Source organism: Lissotriton vulgaris, unplaced genomic scaffold, assembly GCF_964263255.1.
Source record: "Lissotriton vulgaris unplaced genomic scaffold, aLisVul1.2 SCAFFOLD_7091, whole genome shotgun sequence".
In the NCBI taxonomy this organism is placed as follows: Eukaryota; Metazoa; Chordata; class Amphibia; order Caudata; family Salamandridae; genus Lissotriton; species Lissotriton vulgaris.
Genome location: NW_028251741.1, coordinates 14073 through 32711, shown reverse-complemented (window position 1 = coordinate 32711; position 18639 = coordinate 14073). Strand labels below are relative to the sequence as shown.

Genomic DNA, 18639 nt, shown 5'->3' with positions numbered 1-18639 from the left:
GACAAAGACAATCTTAAGGGGTCATAGTGTGCAGGAGAACAACACTTCTGTGACTGGTTTCTACCGTGGACATTCGATGACCCAGGAGAAAGATGACCATTTCACCAATATAGTAATTGTACTCCGGTGTTAGTAAAGTAGGACTGTATATGTGCACTGGTGCATTCCTGCAGATCCATATCATGTGCTTAGGTACATGCTGTTGCTTTACAAGTGAACAGAGGTTTTTCAGATGGGCATGTAGGCATGCACTTGTAACTGTGTAAATGAGTAGAGATGGGAGTGTAGGACATGTAATGATAGTTCGATACGGAAGGGCATAGATAGTGCAAGAGCAACGTGCTCGTATTGGCTTGAGAATACTGTGTGCGCGCACATTTGTGCATTTCATGTAGGTTTGCTGGAATGAAAGGTACACAGTGTTTATGGGAGTGTGTTAGAATGTACAAGTAGATATGGGTGAAGGACAGAGGGGAGAAAGGAGAGAGGAGAGGGGATGGGGGAGAGGGGAGAGTTGCAATGTTACCTTCCACGCTGTACCTGCCGTGTAACATAACGTGCATTTGTAAAGCACACGTTCACCACAAAGGGTATCTTGGCGCTGCATAACAGACATGTATTGTTACCCAACTTAATGGTACTCATTTTTTCGACCTCAGAAGGATGAAAGGCTAAATGGACCCGTGACGATAATGGCAATCACAGGCCCATACAGTGGGAGCAGTAGTTCAGTAAGGCACCAGACCCGGTGTATGTGAAGGAAGCTTGCACTTCTCCTACTGAAACAGCTCTTTGTGATGAAAGCCAGGCCTTCACCCATACGGAACCGATTTTGTGTGAAAAGGAAAAAGCACTGCTAGTGCTGGATTGGTGCAAGAGGATGAGTTTCTGTTCCTTACACTGATCTTGATTGTACTGTGCATGTTCTGTGTGATAGTGAAGCTTGCTCAGGTGATTCCTGCGGTGTACTTGTGCTACTTAGGACAGAAGCGTTGACAAATGTTGCCTGTGCTGTACATCACTGCTGTTTGTTCTGTGTGAGTTTGCACTGAAACTGTATCTCTTTAGAATGCAAAGGGACCTTGACTCGGTGCTGTATCTGCCGTTTCTATAAAGGAACCTCTACAGTCATTTCCTAAAGGGATTTTGTGATGAGTATGACGGAAACTTGCGGTGCAATCTGGTTTCCCATACTATATTGTGTTTTGTGTGTGAGGAGTGTTTGCATTATTACTGTCCTGGAAAGGGGTGGGGGAGGTGGGGGGGCTTCAAGACTTATTTTGTATGTGGATGAAGCTTGCGCTGCCTGAAGTTGACTTTCATTATCTGAAGAGGATTCTGGTCACCAGTAGAACTCAGGAGGCAGTGTTAGTATACAGGGTGAAGCCTTAAGACCGACTGAGCCACTTCTCGATGGGTGGTGGCACGAATGGGTCATTGCGGACCGTGGCAGGCGCTGGTTGTAGATCTGAAGCTTGGCACCAGCTCCAGCACCAAATAATCGAGAATAGGTCAGCTTAAGAGACCACGGCCTATCCTGGATTACTTGAAGCCAGCTCTGGCCACATAACTGGACGCCTCTTCATATTCAAGAAGTTTGGCACCTCCTTGGGAAACTTGACACGGTTTCATCTCGGGAAAAGTTGGTGAGGTCTTCTTTAAAGGGCTCCTCTTCAGCTCCCGAAGCTTGACACCTTTCTCCTCACTTGGCACTGCCGCCTCATCTTCATATTCAGAGCCTGGCATGGTACCCACACACCAGCAGCCACCAGTAGGAATACTCTATATGACTCAAAAGGGACAAACAAACCAGTCTCCATCTCAGAGACAGAATTATTTCCTTCAGAAAAGTTAAATATTCTACAATATAGAAAACCAATCAAGAATACAAAAGACCCGGTCAAGATTATACAAGACTCATTCACTCTGAAGAGCAATCAGGCCCCTACTTATACCAAGACAACAAACTAAGAAAAGGTGACAAACACTCCACTGTCAGAAAGAATAGGTCTAGAAAAAAAAAAGACACTTCATCCCTCACTGTAGATATCACAAATGAGGACAACCACTTTAACACTTTAGACCAGAATTGCATCAGATGATGAAGGAGAAATCTGAGAAGACGAGAGGGTGTAAGCCCGCTGCTGCAATTCACACACTCTATGGACTCCACTTGCATACAAATGCTGGCAGGCCTCGAACCTTTAATCGAATATATAATACATGATGTTGGAAAGTTTCTTAACTGCAATATTATATGTGTAACTGGCGTATTTCGTGGTTGTGAATGGTTTCTGTATACTCCAGTCATGGAGAGGTAGGACTCGGAATGGTCTGAGAATATTTACAAATATCCCGAGGGCATCAATGACCTGGGACTCTGGCATTAGATCTAAATGATATGAACACAACTGGATTGCTCTCGGCTTCCAGGCTACTCTCATTCTTTGTCATATCGTCCTATCTGGTAAAAAACTATTATATCCTTAAAACTAGTCCTTTCTGCACAGGGCAGCTGGATGGACTACATGCCATTTGAGAAGAGATGCCAAGCTGCAAAACTGCTGTTACAGGCAAGTAACTTAATTTAGGCAGTGTCTATCTTTTATGGATTCCCAGACAATTCACTGAGTAACACATAATATCCACCAAGGAACGGAAATACAGGCAAACGTTGGATAACTTTAAAAGGCCTTTGGGCTGCTTGGCCTACCCGAGTATCTCATTAAATGATAGACTTTCATCTGAACAGTGGAACTACCTCAAATGCTGGATTTTCCATTTAAATGCAGATATAAATCCTTTTTGCAAGAGATTGATTTAGGGACTAACGTTGTGACAGATTACAGAATGCCCTTGTATGAAAACTACACCCAATTTTAACCCTTTCCCAACCTTAGAAACAGGTTCTTTAAGTCTGAATAGGTATTATTTTGTTCAATGTGGGTACAGTCTTGAAGCAGAAATGGGTTAAACAGATTTAAGAGGTCCCCAAGTGCGAATGGTCTGAAGTAAATGAAAAAATAGACAGCAAAATGCAGCAGAAAGGAGCAACAATGATAAAGAATGGAAAAAACCTAAAGAAGAACTAGAACTTCAGGTCTTGAAACTTACTTCACGGAGTTTAGTCGACATTAAACTTCCCCTCCTAATTTCTATCAATCATTTTCCGCAGCAGCACTTTTGCATCAAATCTCGTTTCCAGGCTACATGTCCTGAGCTCTATCCATCTCCATATGAGAGGCCCGGTGTTTGAGCCAATATGTATCAGCCTGATAAAAACCAACTCCGCTGGGTGGAATTTATTGCATCCGATAAGTAACTGCCGTTTACGAGTTTGTCGACAATAATGGTGACTAAGAGTCCCAGTTTGGTGCTTTTTCCACTAAACTCCACGTACTAGCAATTATGGGTATCACACCCTACCAAAAACATGTTGAAAGGTTCAACCTGCCTAAATGTGTTGGGGAAAAATTGCTCCCAATTGAGATATATGTGGTAACTGGAGTTACTGCACGTTGCAATTGACCGAGCCACTTGCGGTGAGAGCCTCAATCTTAAAGTAGAAGCTGCCACTGCCAGTTGATCATCATGAGATCTGTCGCCAGGACGAGTCGTGGTGCAGAGAAGTTGTAAGAGGTCTACCGCTCTTTCTGAATGGCACTATTACTGGTCAAGCACATTTATGAGAATGAATGACAGAGCATCTTCTTATTGCTGGGAGTTATTTCGGAGGGTTATGTCCCAGTTATTTCCTATGGATGATTGGTCTCTTGCCAAATGCTTAACAGGGGCACCTGAAGCTATACAAATGAGAAGAGCTCAGTCTGCTCATGGGTGAAATGTTCTTAAAAGAGGAGGTGTTAGTGTGCAAACACTGTGGTCTTCTGTTGTCATTCTCTGATGTAGCATCTTCAGGTGTGTTTGACCCCTTCGCTGCTGATGACGAGCTCAGCTCGTCATCAGCCACGGGTGGCGTGTCCTGATGACGAGCTGAGCTCGTCATGTAACACGGTAAAGTGAAAAAAGCCGCACAGCCGCACAGCGCAAAAATCGCCGCAGCAGTGATGAAGGAAGATACCACCTTTTTCTGGGATTTTTAGCAAATTTATAGCGCCAAGACACCCACGGGTATACGCCGCGCTTTATAAATTTTTAAAATAAATAAAATAAATGCAGTTAAGCATCCTTTGCAATTCATTTTCTTGAAATTGGTCACTCGAAGGCACAATGATGCCAAGAGCAAAAAAAGTGATAGATTCACAGACTTTAATATTAACTACTCATCCCTAGTTTGGTGGTCTTGCCCAAAATGAAGGAGTCCAGTTCAATCTTCTAAGCTATGTATAAAAACAATGGAATGGAATGCTACCAAGAGGAATGATCAGTGGTTAAGACAAATTGAAACATTTCCTTTCAATGCATTTTGTGCTGTCATTATAATGACATGTATCTGGACCCCTCTGACACATGAACCTCCGCTCTAGGCAGGCTAAGGCCCCTCATGCTAACTGCCTGCTGGCACGGTCTTCTTGAACAATTACCAGTGCCTCTCGGGTCTTGGCATCCAGTATCTCTTCCACTAGCGGCGAATCCATCTTATTTCTGTTATTTCTTTCACCAGCGCATAAGTCTGGACTATGTTCAGACCAAATGGGGTAAAGCGTAGACTTTCTTGCCTCAAGCCACCAGTCACTCACTCGGGTACAACAGATGCTCCCAAAATGGGGTTGAGCCATCGCCGGACAGTCGCTGAAGGTACTATGGTCAAGTCTGGTTTGAGGTGTCCCGTTCCAGTTCTGTGAGTTCCCTGATCACGAGCAGACCACCCTTACTCCTGGGGAACAACAACAAGATATCTAATGGACTACACAATTCTGAACCGAAGAAACTGGCCAAGAAGACAACACAACTGGCGGTTCCAAACTCTACCACGTTGCAACTCTGAGCTGCCTTTTTGGTCAAACTAAGGTTATTTCAGAGCAGTCACCACTATTAGTTCTGGAATGTAAATGTAGCCCATTTTTTTATTCGAAGGCAATAGTGCCATTTAGACCTCAATTGGGAGCAGGGCATATGGTACAGTAACACCCAGAACGCGTTCGTCTCCGAAGCGGCTTCCCAAACATGCTTAATTACAATTGTACCGAAGGAGTCGTCCAACACTGATAGAATGAACCAACGCCGTCAAATGCTTCAGTAACATCAGCGTGATCTACAACACGAATACCATCTTGCGGATTAGTCGTTCTGGAGTCTTGGGTCTCAAGTAGGTGAGATTGTGGGAAGACTTGGTCAAAGGAACTAACCGCAATCTTCTTGGTCTAGCGGCGTGAAAGAGGCCACTTTGTTTTTGAGGGAATGGTATTAAAGAGGGGTGGTTTTGTGGCATGCGAATGGGCAGGCATCGGCGTCAGACCACTGCAACAAATAATGTCCAACAGCACATATTTTTAGGCCTGGGCAAAGCTTTTATTAAGCCTGCATAATTTTCACAATTTTTATGGCCATTTGTGGTAAAGGTTTACAGCGAATGCTCAGCAACAGAACGTGAGCCACTATTGTTCACAGCACTTTGGTTTAAATGAGTACCCGTACCAAACATTTGAGCAATAAAGCATTTTTGCTCTAAAATAAAGTGTGAAGTAACAGATTCACGTTTTGAGTAATTATGCATATATTTGCATAATTATGCATACACAAATTATGTGAATTTTCAACACCCTTATTTTTTTCCCTTTTTTGAAGGTGGACCAGATAACGCATGAGCCGACAGAGCAGGGCAGTCAATTCACTCAAAAATGTTAACCTAACCCACAGACTTTGCAGTTCATGACATTCACTGTAATAACACATGGGATACTGTCTACAAAGCAGCCAACATGAAACAAAACCCAATACACAACATTGATAAGCTAAGAAATGGATGCATCTCTCCAAGAACCCAAAACCTTTCCATGAGACCCTGATACCTGACCAAAAAAAACAACAAAAATGCAAGGGTCTTGTAGGGTCGCTGCAGAAACAACAGGTAGCGAGCGCGGATGTGGCTTTGGCGTCACTCACCTGGTGAACGGTGCCGTCAATCTCCACGGGAATGATGAAATCTGCATTGCTCACCGGCTGCAAGAGGGAACACAAGGTGAGTTTCACACAGTGTGGGTCCATGAGAATAAAAGGCAGCAAGGTGGGCAAAACTGACGTGCGACACTGTTCGGTGATTGACACCGCCTGGTTTTATCCCACTGGAAAGACATAAGGTGACAGGAATACAGTAGTCAGAATGAGAGACCCCCCTGCCACCCCGGTCCCTTAATTGTGCACATCAGGAAGTGAGAGGTGGACACTAAGTTAGTGTCACTGAGTCTGTAGTGTTAGGGGAAAATTAAATTAGGAATCAGTCTTCTGTGCTTGCTCATCTTCATTTTATTTGCGAGAAAAAAATCTAACAACCATTGGCAATTCTAATTGGTCTAGCTCACGAATGAAAGATCCCTTCATGTCCTTGATGGGTCTAAGCATTCAATATCATCATGCATTCACTATGTCACTCGGGTTTGCACTCATTCATTCATCTACCTATCCTGTGACTCATAATTGCTCTTACCCTCTGACACCACAGCAATAAAACACACACACTCAACAACATATGCAAGATGAATTAAAAGAATAAAAGAAGAAAAAAAACATGCTGCTATCTAAACATGGCAGACATATCCTTATAATAATGAGTATCTGTCTTGCAGAGGTATTGTACATAGTTCTTTTTGTTGTAATTTAGATGAAGATAATTTAGATGAAGTGTCTACGTGGGATGTGGCGCACTGCAGATGAAATGAGTGGTAGGGCGATCAACTTGTTAGTACTGCCTAGAGCCATGTAGTATTCTCTTGAGAAAAATTAAATTAAAAAGAGGGGAGGTAAAAAATGGAAAAAACATTACAAAAAAAAAAGAAAATTTAAAATTAAAGAATTGGAGGGCTAGCACTGACACACTCATTTTCAGGTGGCTGTGCACATTTGATCATAAACTGCCAAATAATTCGCAGAGTAAAACAGCAAATGACTGATTAGTCCAGGCAGTACACCGTCATAGGTTGAAGCAGAGCATAAATGGTACTCAAGCAGACCAGTGGCACAAGAACGCTGACCCAAAGGCCTTCCATGCATCGATTTGGATATATGTTTATACATTTGGATGTATTTTTTATTTCATGATTTTGTTTTATTACAAGATCCTGACAGATAACTAAACAGGTCAGGCCTACTGAAGAGATAGCAAGTGTAGAGAGAGAATTTTAAACTCCTAGGGTTTGTATGAGGGGAAAACCAACATTAAAACCCTTCCCTACAAAGGTAATCTGTGAGATTTTGTGCAACAAAATACCTATCTGCAGACTTTAATAGAGAGTAATAACAATCAACTCTTAAATGCCTCTTGATTTCAACTAATGATTTTCACGATCAATATGTCAGGCCTACCGCCTTTATCATAACTTTTCACTATAAAAATAATCGAGCCCATACCCTTTATCATTTTTTGTCACCATAACCAACTCATACCTATTGTTTTAGTCAATGCTTTCCCACATGGAAGGTATACAGTAATAAAATACAAAAATGTAAAAAAATTAAGGTTGTCAAAACAATTTAAAAAAAACCCTACTGATAGCGGCGAATAAGGATTACCGTGGTGCAAATCTTCTATCCCTGTGGTTTATCCAGGTGGATCACCAAAACCCTTGCCTATTGCGGTAATCTGTGAGATTCCATGTAACAAAACACCTATTTGTAGGTAATAACCGCCTACTGACTGTAACAAATGCTTTTCACAATGAAAGCATCACATCTATTTCCATAATGAACATTTCATAATGAGCAGATCAGGCCGATAGCCATGATCAGTGGGTGGCCACCATCAATGTAGTCCTTCTGTACTGAGTATAAAGTTTGCCACAAACCAAAAAGCGCAATACAAGCACTCTTTTTAGTGAAAGCACACGCCTTCAAACCCAATAAAATCCTCTACTTGGGGACACCACCATGTGGGTGAATCTTAAGCACCTACTCTGAAAGCTTTTTTGTTGATCACATAAGGTTCGACAACTGCTGCGCTGTCAAGGGAGACCTAAAAATGCATATAGATGTGTGCAGCCCGGGGCGTCCCATAGAACTCTCCAACCTACAACAGCGCTCTGAAGTCTAAGGTTAATGATGGAAAAGGAAGGGGTCTGTGCTGCTGCCAGAGAAAAACAAACACCATACATTATCTACTTATCTAAGACACTTTAACATAGTGCATTTAGCAGCATTGCAGTCAGGGGCAGCTGGTGACATTTGAAAGTGGTGGGGTGTAAAATGATGGTCATACTGCACTGCAGCAAGCCTGAACAACTTAAGGGGGGTTCTGGTTTTTTTTCCCTCAAGAAAATGTTGAAAAAAAACACACTTTAATGACATGCTCGATAACTGACACGCTCCCTCATTCTCTCACAATAACTCTCAGAACTCACAGATGGATCTTTTACTGATAGCAGCTACCTTCATTCATTCATTAATACTGTTCTTAACCTCATGCTCGCTAGCGGAATTCCGCTTGCACGCTGAGATTTTTTAAATCGCATGTTACGTGACGAGTTGGGCTCGTCATCAGCGTGCGAGGAGGCTACGCCATGACGAGCCCAGCTCGTCATCAGCGTGGAAGGGGATTAATAACCAGGTAGACTCAATCACATTAATATGTTCATCCAGTTGCAACCCTGAAGCACAAACATGTTCGTGTAACAGCTGAAAGTTGTGAAAGTGAAACGCTGAGCAACAGCAGATATAGTAACACGCTTACACTCGGAGTAAGGTACTTAGCGCATGATTTAACAACAGTGCTCCATATCAGTGCCGCGGTGTGCTATAAGAGCTAACATCGACATTACAAAACAATGAATATATATTTCACGTCATACATCAACATCAAAACTTTGTTTTATTTTTGCGGCATAAGAAAAGTCTCTATTGAGCGCATGCTCATTTACTTTCGATCTTCAGCCTGCTTCAAAGGATATTGTCTTCTGTGCACATGTTTGCGCCGGATAATGGCTATGAGCCGAGTTGCTTCCCGTACAAAGTGTTAGTGCCGGGACAGATCCAGGTTTAATGCGGCTCGACTAAGATGGCAACAATATGAGGATCTATTGGTTAGTGCTGTAAGAGGGCTGCTTGGTAACCCAGCGTTCACATACAGAAAAGGGTACGGCATAGGAAGAACTACTGAACTCCGCGCACAGCGGCCTGAGCTCCTAATTCACAATACACTGACATCCCAAGTCAGGTCAAACAGACCCCATACTCCGGAAAATGCGTTTTGCGCTGTGGCTCTTTTACTACTGCTATTAGTTTTGTGTCTTCCCCCTATTAAAACAAATTATAATAGACATCTGGATACAATATGAATGTAGCAGATTATAAACAGCGTGACCCGGTGGCTGCTTTTGCTCCATTGTGGTCTCTAAAAACGAGCGTCCAGGCGCCCAATGCATAGGAACAGCTGCCTCTGTTGGCTTTCACTGCATCCTGTTATCTGCTAACGCTCTGTGTCCCCCTTAACTCCGTCTCTGACCCTTTTGTTGTTATCCCTTCAACTCCGCTCTTACCGCCTACACCCCAGACACTAAGTAAACATTATAAGTCTCCAAAAATGTAGTGGTTGATCCTACCTGAGCAGGTCCGGTCCGCGCCGCCTCGGGTCTGTTGGCGCCTACAGCCCCTCAGTCTCAGCAAATCCTGGAGCTGCCAGCAGCGCCAGGATTGGCTTAGGGCACAATTACTACTCGCCCGCCTGCCCATTAGGAAACCAAGGTTTGAGCCTTTGCTCAACCCTCGCTCTCCTAATGGGCTTGCACCAGCAGAGCAGACACTAGAGCGCATGAGTGGGCACGGCACGAAAATATGCCCTCCGTCCCCACTCATGCGCACTTGTGGTGCTGCCTGCTGCCCCTGGTGACAATCAAGTCACTCAACATGACGCCGGACCGCCCACGCCCTTCAGACTTTGAAGGGGGTGGGCGGCCCAGACTGACATGATTGTCAGTTCTCCCTCGGCATCTTTAAACTTAAGTAAGCGGATTCAGTTTACTTAAGTTCAAAGACGCCGAGGGAGCTGTGGGCGGGGGGCGGGGGAAGAGGGCAGTGCCATATGCATGCACCCGAAGGATCAAACTTCATCCCATTGATTTAAGCTTCATATGTTATGTGCAATAGTGAGCCTTCTCTTGGCAGCCAAACTTCTGCTGGCTAATGCAGCTGGATAAACAAAATTCCCGCTGCGTGGAGGGAAAGCAGCTTTTTTTTCTGTGAAAGCAAACAACTTCTGCCCAGTAAAAACAATCTTCGGTCCACCAGAAAGTGGGTGGAGCCAAAGCCATTCCATTAGTGCTTCAGAAAGCTCTTTTTTAGGTTGATCACATACGGTCTTTGACAGGTGCGCTGTTCAGCTAGACCTAAATAATGCCAAAGCATGAGGAAGTGTGGAGCACTGGTTGAGGTCGAACTGGAGTCTCCTTCCAGACAAACATAATGCAGTTTTCAAAATGCCCACTAGATGGTAGAAGTGAGCAGCGCATGAGGAACCTACCAGTTCTTGTTACAAAATGCAACATGCCATTTGGCGTCAACAGGGTGCCCTACCCTTTTTGGGACCGAAGCAGCAATATCAACATTTACTGCTTTGGGGGATACTGTGGCCCGAACATTTTAATTGACAACGATATCTAGTCTCAAAACAATAATTTGTTCCCGACCTATGTATTAGTTTGTATTTTGTTTAGTTAGGGTAGGTGGCAGTCTACCGTTAAGTATTAAAGTCACTGACCTATTGGGTCCAGTCAAAAGTTTCAACAATTTCAACCTGATCTCACACCATGGTAGCAATGGCACAGAGCAGACAGGATTAACTGAGAGTAAATGTGTAAGCATTTAAAAGCAACAAAACATAAAAATCTCTCTGCAGTTTGGAAAAATAGAGAAAAAATGTAAGTAAAATGACACAAAAACACACACATCCAACAAGGGGAACCAAAGATATGAATTTTTTTAATTGCCAATGGTAGTCAATGGTCAGTGGAGAACAGGACAAAGGAGCGATTTGAGGCTGACTGCGATGTAGCACTGGTCGAACTCACTAAGTGGATTAGTCCTGGTGAAAGTCTGGAAGTCAAAACGTTTGTATGTTTTAATATCTATGTTACACATTTAATTCGCCACACAAGTGACTGGCGCATTAAATGCTGCAGTCCACGGGTGACATTTACCTTTACATGCTATAGGTGCAGTTTCTATACCATATACTATGGCCTTCTAAACAGATATGCTAATTAAGGATTAGTACATTTCTACAAATTTTAGGGGTCACTGCACACATAATGTCACTAGACAGTGGGGTCACTGTGTGCAGAGTCTAAAAACCAGCAATAAAAACTCAGCAAAAAATGGGGACAACCACACACAAGGGGAATTTTTATTCAGAATAAGAATATTTTTGGGGGGGTTCCGGATGATTCACTCGTTTTTATTGCATAAATAAGATTTGCACATAATAAGTCTTCATCCCAGTGTTTAAGATAAGCCAGACTTTTGATTGTAGTCACTCCTAGTGCCAACTGTTTTTAACCCACTACTGTAATTCTGGAGCCCAAAATTACAGTAGATATTCCATCATTCTAGCTACATCCAACCTAAACTTTATTTGGTACCAGAGAAGGTGAACTAACTAGCGCATTAAGAAAAGAAACGGATTAGTAAGAGTAATATGCAAAGGAAAATGACGGCCAGCTAAGGCTTCCAGGAAATTTGTCCCTTGAAGTTCTTAGTAGGAATTGCCTTTATTTGTGCAAACTTTACTCACAAGTGCAAACCCCATATGCATCCGTAGGGCGAATACAGTTATCGAGTGACATATACGGCGCTATCGTCTCTAACCACTAAACAACGGCTAGCCAGTAAGATAACACTGTTTGGCTGTAGGCTGCAAATAGATAAACTAGGCAGAGTTAGCCCCTGGAGCAACCCATCCCAATGCCACAGTGAGTAAACTCACCTCTAGAAAACAATCTTGCCATTCTGACACCAGCAGCACCCCGATATACCCAGTTCCAAAGCAAATAATTTGCCACCTCCCCAGGGCTTGAAGAACTCCCGCCAAGTTCCACCCAACCAATCTAGCTTCAAGTTCCACCCAACCAATCTAGCTTCAACCTCAACAAATCCAATCACCCAAATCTAAATTGCTCAACTTATTCAAGGACAACACACTTACAGGAAGAGCTCATTCCAAACAGCAGACACTCAGAATGTCGCTTGCCAGGAAGAGGTTCAAGATTGAGGGAAGGTACAGGCACATGACTACTATGTTACCAGATCGTTCCTTCTCCCCTCACCCACCGCACCTTATTCAACCACCATGCAACCTAGCAGCTACAGCACAGTGCCGTCCCACAAACACCCACAACCACCTCTCAAATCAAACTTCAGGATTCTCTAACCCAGGCTAAACTCAATGTCTACCCAAGGCCACAGCCAGAGCACCTAGTAAATTATCTCAAACCAGGTCCTGCAGATTTTGCTCCTCCCCCATACGAAGCAGCACCTCGTAAAAGCGCCATCATGTCAAGAAGAGACAGACCCAGCAGCTAGAATGCCCATCTTTCAATGCAAGGTCTACAGAAACAAATGTATTTACCATATTTGATCTGCTCTCAGAAACACCAGGCCTCACCTACATCAAAGTAACCTGGTTCAGTGAAGATTCTGCACCCACATGCCATGAAGTGATACCACCAAAAAATTGCATCATCAACAAGATCAGACAGCAAGAATTGGTGGAGGCCTAGCAGTCATCCTAAAAAGAAAGTGCTAGAAATATTGAAAACGTCACAATGAATGACTGGGATTCCTTGCTCTTAAGAGGTCACTTCGCTAACTCCCACTAGCCTCTTATGTGGCATCCACTTCTCAGCAAGGCAAACTTTAAAGATGCCTTACTACATAAACAAGGAGCAAGATTTTTCTAAACCACCCAAACCTAGACCACCCCAGATCACCCTAGGAGACCTCAACATCGGGTGTGATGAGAACAATTTAACAATGATAGAAGCAATCACCTCCAACTTGGAAGCTTTCCACCGCAAGAAAATTGTATATGCTCCAAGTCACTCCACCGGGCACACATACATCACATTTGCCTTCCTGGAACACGCCTCAATGACCATCAACTCCCTGGTAATGTGGAGTGACCACGACATCATTACCTTCAGAATCATCATACCCATCCATAACACAACAAATTCAGGAGAAACCACCAAGAACAAATGCACATACAGACAATGGAGAAAACTCAGCTCTCAACTAGAAAAAGTCCCAATCAAAATAAATGTGACCTCAAGATCTACCTGCTTCTACAGCAGAATATCCAATGCACTGGACAACCAGAAAGTACCAACCAACACATGCAGGGCAGACCACATGATGACAAACACATGCATTAATGACATCAGAAGAATGAAACAACTCTGCATACAATAGAAGTGGAGAAAATCAGAGGTTGCAAAAAACAGAATCACATGGTCAGTATCACTGTGGCAGCACAGACGTAATCCAACCACAAAAAGACAGACATTCTTACTGTCGCAGACTGCCCATTTAAGGAGCGCCACAAGATTCATGTACCATTCCACAAACCAGTGTGCCAAAACACAGAACTACCATGATCACAAGCCTTCCATGACAAGCTATCCATGGAACTAACCCTGAAAAATGTAAATATATAAAACTACCTCAAAGATACAGTGGAACCACAACAAAGGACACTACCAATCTTCCACCTTTCAATGCCTTCAACACCATCTCAGTGAAAGAATTCCACAACATCATCAACGCAAGATGGCTATCGGGATCACCTTCAGACCCAGCACCACCAAAAATCTAATGTGCAAAATCTGCGAAAGGTAGGTAGCTTGAAATGGATTCAAGAAGTCCTTGGATTTTGGATCATGGCCACCACAGTTTAAAACCTCTTCCATTAGACCACTCCATTGGACTCATCCAAGCCAACAAGCTACTGGCCAGTAAGTAATGGTCCATTCCCAAGGAAAATATTTGAAAGAGCGTTTTGTACTCGACTTTACATTTTTTTGTGGAAAACTACCACAAGCTGTACCCGCGGCCAGGCAGAGGCAGAGTCTGTACTCAAATCCAGACTAGACAACCTAAACTTCAGCGTGGACAGAAATGGAGTGGCTGCTCTATTGCTTCTTAACTTAGCATCATTTAACACGGTCCAGCACCAGACACTACTACAATGGCTCCGCCATCTTGGAATACCTGAAAATGCTTTGAAATTGACACAGAAAACTTGGTGAAATTACCACCATTCACAACAGCCTCTTGCATCAAAAACTGGGGCGACACCTCAGGAGTCCAACCAATCTCCTCTCTTAACATCACCTGCTACAGCTATGCAGATGATATGCATATCCTTCCAATACCAGAAAGACCTCCACACGTCAAGACACGAGGACGGTCTTGGAGCCTTTAATGCATTGATGATGAGTAACCACCTCGAGGTATGCGCCGCAAAGACCGAGATCATGCCATAATGGCACAAATACCAACCTACTGCCACGTGGCGCAAGGAAAATCTCCCTTTGAGACAGATCTACCCCAATACCACAAGTCAACAAGATCAGAAACTGCTCTTCCAACACAGTGAAAATACTGTGATGGGACTTTCCGCACTCAGGATTCCATCAAGAGCTACAGTCTATCCTCGGGTGATCACTACGCTCAGTTATGACAACAGCCTATGCTTCGGTACCCCCAGTTTTCATCATCACTGGCTCTCTGTACTAGAAGATCAAGGTTGGATGCACCGTACATTGTCCAAAGAGATTTACTAGGAAATGGACCACTATACCTACAAAAATGAATGTAACCAATACAAAAAGTAGGACACTGCTCACCATGCATGGTCATATTGCATTAAAGCAAGAAATCCATAGAAGGCACCTCTTTCTGGGTACTAGCCGCCAAGCTCTGGGGCTCCCTGCAGGCCTAAATTTCAAAACATTGAGAGCGATCTAAAGCAGGACTGTTTCCAGTATAAGAACCATCGCTGACTATCCTAGGATGGAGCCTGGCACAAGGATCTATCCAAGTACAGTCCACGCCTATGGAACAAACCATTCAAAAACATTCTCGGTCTCTCTAAGCTCGGATGGGATGACCACTGCAAATTCATGCACACACCTACTGGCTTTTACAAACACCCTAACATTCAAAAGTAGCCCATTGTTGTTCAAGACAGGCTGCATAATAATTCACTTCTACTGTACGACTCTCTTATACTCGCGCAAGACAGAACTGCTGCAGGTCACGCCTACCAGCCAGTTTCCTTACCAGCCCAGAGCAACAAACAATGCATCACAAACTGGACAAGCATGCAAGGACTGCTGCACATCACTGGGCACAGGACAACTCTAGCTCACAAAACCACTGCTGGACCCAAGCAACGCAGCTGGGGCTGGAGGGAGCTTCACTGCGCATGAGGGTTTGGCCGGCCCGAGACAGCCCGCGAAACCCATGTGCAGTGAAGGGAGTGCCCAACACTGACTCCACCACCAGCACCGCCATCTCCTGGACCCACCCCAAGACTCCTCAGGGTCCTGGGGGCAGGTCCAGGGGATTAAAATAAAACTATAATAAAACAGGTTAAAACTGGTTGCGGGGTGGCGCTTCTCCACTCTAATGGAGTCACTGCAGCTGAAAACAGGAAAAGATGAGAATAAAGGAGAATGGGAGACATTGGACAGAGAAGGATGAGGAAGCAGGAATGAGGAGAGCGCGGAAAGAAACAAATAAGATAAAAGAATAGACAAAATAGAGGAAGGAAGGGGAAGGATTAAGGGTAAAGAGAAAGGAATGCCCTGTAGAGAGGGCTGGCAGGGTATGACACAGTTATGCTTAAATAGTGCCCTCTTCTGGGCTCGAGAAACTGACCTTAAACGAACTATGAACTAAAGTCTCGTCCAGGTCGATGACGACGCAGATCTTCCCAGAGTCCTGAGCCTTAACTTCCGGAAGAAGATATTTAGAAGCAGTCTGGGAAAAAGACAGAAATACATGAGGTTAATACATGGATGTGGCTTCTGGAGCATCCGGAGTGATCGAGGCGCTATAGAATGAATCCACACTAGAGGCGGCACGTGGCGGAGCACGCAGGGTGGTATAGGGGCTACACACCGTCCCAGGGGCAACAGGTACAGCCCAAGCGCCACAGACACCACACCAGTGTTAGACGACACAGCAGCCAGGATAGCCCAAGAACCATAAAACTGCACCAGCTAAAGACAACGCAGCAGCCAGAGCAACCAAGCACCACAGAAAGCACACCAGTGATAGACGCAGGAGCAGTCAATGCAGCCCAACCTCACCAGCAATAGAAACTGACGCAGCCAGATCAGCCCAAGTACCACAGAAAGCACACCAGCGATAGGCAACGCAGCAGCCAGGATAGCTCAAGAACCATAAAACCACACAAGCAATAATCACGGGAGCAGCCAGGGCAACCCAAGCACCACAGAAAGCACACCAGTGATAGACAACGCAGCAGCCAGGATAGCTCAAGAACCATAAAACCACACAAGCAATAATCACGGGAGCAGCCAGGGCAACCCAAGCACCACAGAAAGCACACCAGTGATAGACACCACAGGAGTCAGCGCAGCCCAAGAACCACAGAAAGCACACCAGCGATAGACACAGGAGCAGTCAATGCAGCCCCAGCACCACAGAAACCACACCAGTGATAGACACAGGAGCAGTCAATGCAGCCCCAGCACCACAGAAAGCCCACCAGTGATAGACACAGGAGCAGTCAATGCAGCCCCAGCACCACAGAAAGCACACCAGCGATAGACAACGCAGCAGCCAGGGCAACCAAGAACCAAAGAAAGCACACCAGCGATAGACACAGGAGCAGTCAATGCAGCCCCAGCACCACAGAAAGCACACCAGCGATAGACACAGGAGCAGTCAATGCAGCCCCAGCACCACAGAAAGCACACCAGCGATAGACAACGCAGCAGCCAGGGCAACCAAGAACCACAGAAAGCACACCAGCGATAGACACAGGAGCAGTCAATGCAGCCCCAGCACCACAGAAAGCACACCAGCGATAGACAACGCAGCAGCCAGGGCAACCAAGAACCACAGAAAGCACACCAGTGATAGACACATGAGCAGTCAATGCAGCCCCAGCACCACAGAAAGCACACCAGCGATAGACAACGCAGCAGCCAGGGCAACCAAGAACCACAGAAAGCACACCAGCGATAGACACAGGAGCAGTCAATGCAGCCCCAGCACCACAGAAAGCACACCAGTGATAGACACAGGAGCAGTCAATGCAGCCCCAGCACCACAGAAAGCACACCAGCGATAGACACAGGAGCAGTCAATGCAGCCCCAGCACCACAGAAAGCACACCAGCGATAGACACAGGAGCAGTCAATGCAGCCCCAGCACCACAGAAAGCACACCAGTGATAGACACAGGAGCAGTCAATGCAGCCCCAGCACCACAGAAAGCACACCAGCGATAGACACAGGAGCAGTCAATGCAGCCCCAGCACCACAGAAAGCACACCAGCGATAGACACAGGAGCAGTCAATGCAGCCCCAGCACCACAGAAAGCACACCAGCGATAGACAACGCAGCAGCCAGGGCAACCAAGAACCACAGAAAGCACACCAGCGATAGACAACGCAGCAGCCAGGGCAACCAAGAACCACAGAAAGCACACCAGCGATAGACACAGGAGCAGTCAATGCAGCCCCAGCACCACAGAAAGCACACCAGTGATAGACACAGGAGCAGTCAATGCAGCCCCAGCACCACAGAAAGCACACCAGCGATAGACACAGGAGCAATCAATGCAGCCCCAGCACCACAGAAAGCACACCAGCGATAGACACAGGAGCAGTCAATGCAGCCCCAGCACCACAGAAAGCACACCAGCGATAGACACAGGAGCAGTTAATGCAGCCCCAGCACCACAGAAAGCACACCAGTGATAGACACAGGAGCAGTCAATGCAGCCCCAGCACCACAGAAAGCACACCAGTGATAGACACAGGAGCAGTCAATGCAGCCCCAGCACCACAGAAAGCACACCAGCGATAGACAACGCAGCAGCCAGGGCAACCAAGAACCACAGAAAGCACACCAGCGATAGACACAGGAGCAGTCAATGCAGCCCCAGCACCACAGAAAGCACACCAGTGATAGACACAGGAGCAGTCAATGCAGCCCCAGCACCACAGAAAGCACACCAGCGATAGACAACGCAGCAGCCAGGGCAACCAAGAACCACAGAAAGCACACCAGCGATAGACACAGGAGCAGTCAATGCAGCCCCAGCACCACAGAAAGCACACCAGTGATAGACACAGGAGCAGTCAATGCAGCCCCAGCACCACAGAAAGCACACCAGCGATAGACACAGGAGCAGTCAATGCAGCCCCAGCACCACAGAAAGCACACCAGCGATAGACAACGCAGCAGCCAGGGCAACCAAGAACCACAGAAAGCACA

At 45.3% G+C, this 18639-nt stretch overlaps 1 protein-coding gene across 1 annotated transcript in view; it reads right to left on the bottom strand.

Moving 5' to 3' along the window:
* Positions 1–16146, bottom strand: part of CTDSP1 (CTD small phosphatase 1) — a gene marked incomplete at its 5' end in the record, with an annotated part of 43154 nt that extends 27008 nt beyond the window's left edge. Inside the window, 2 exons of the mRNA XM_086950905.1 lie at positions 6067–6123; positions 16045–16146. Of these exons, the coding sequence (XP_086807031.1) occupies positions 6067–6123; positions 16045–16146 (159 nt within the window). The remainder of the gene's footprint in view (positions 1–6066; positions 6124–16044) is intronic.
* Between the last annotated feature and the right edge of the window lie 2493 nt (positions 16147–18639).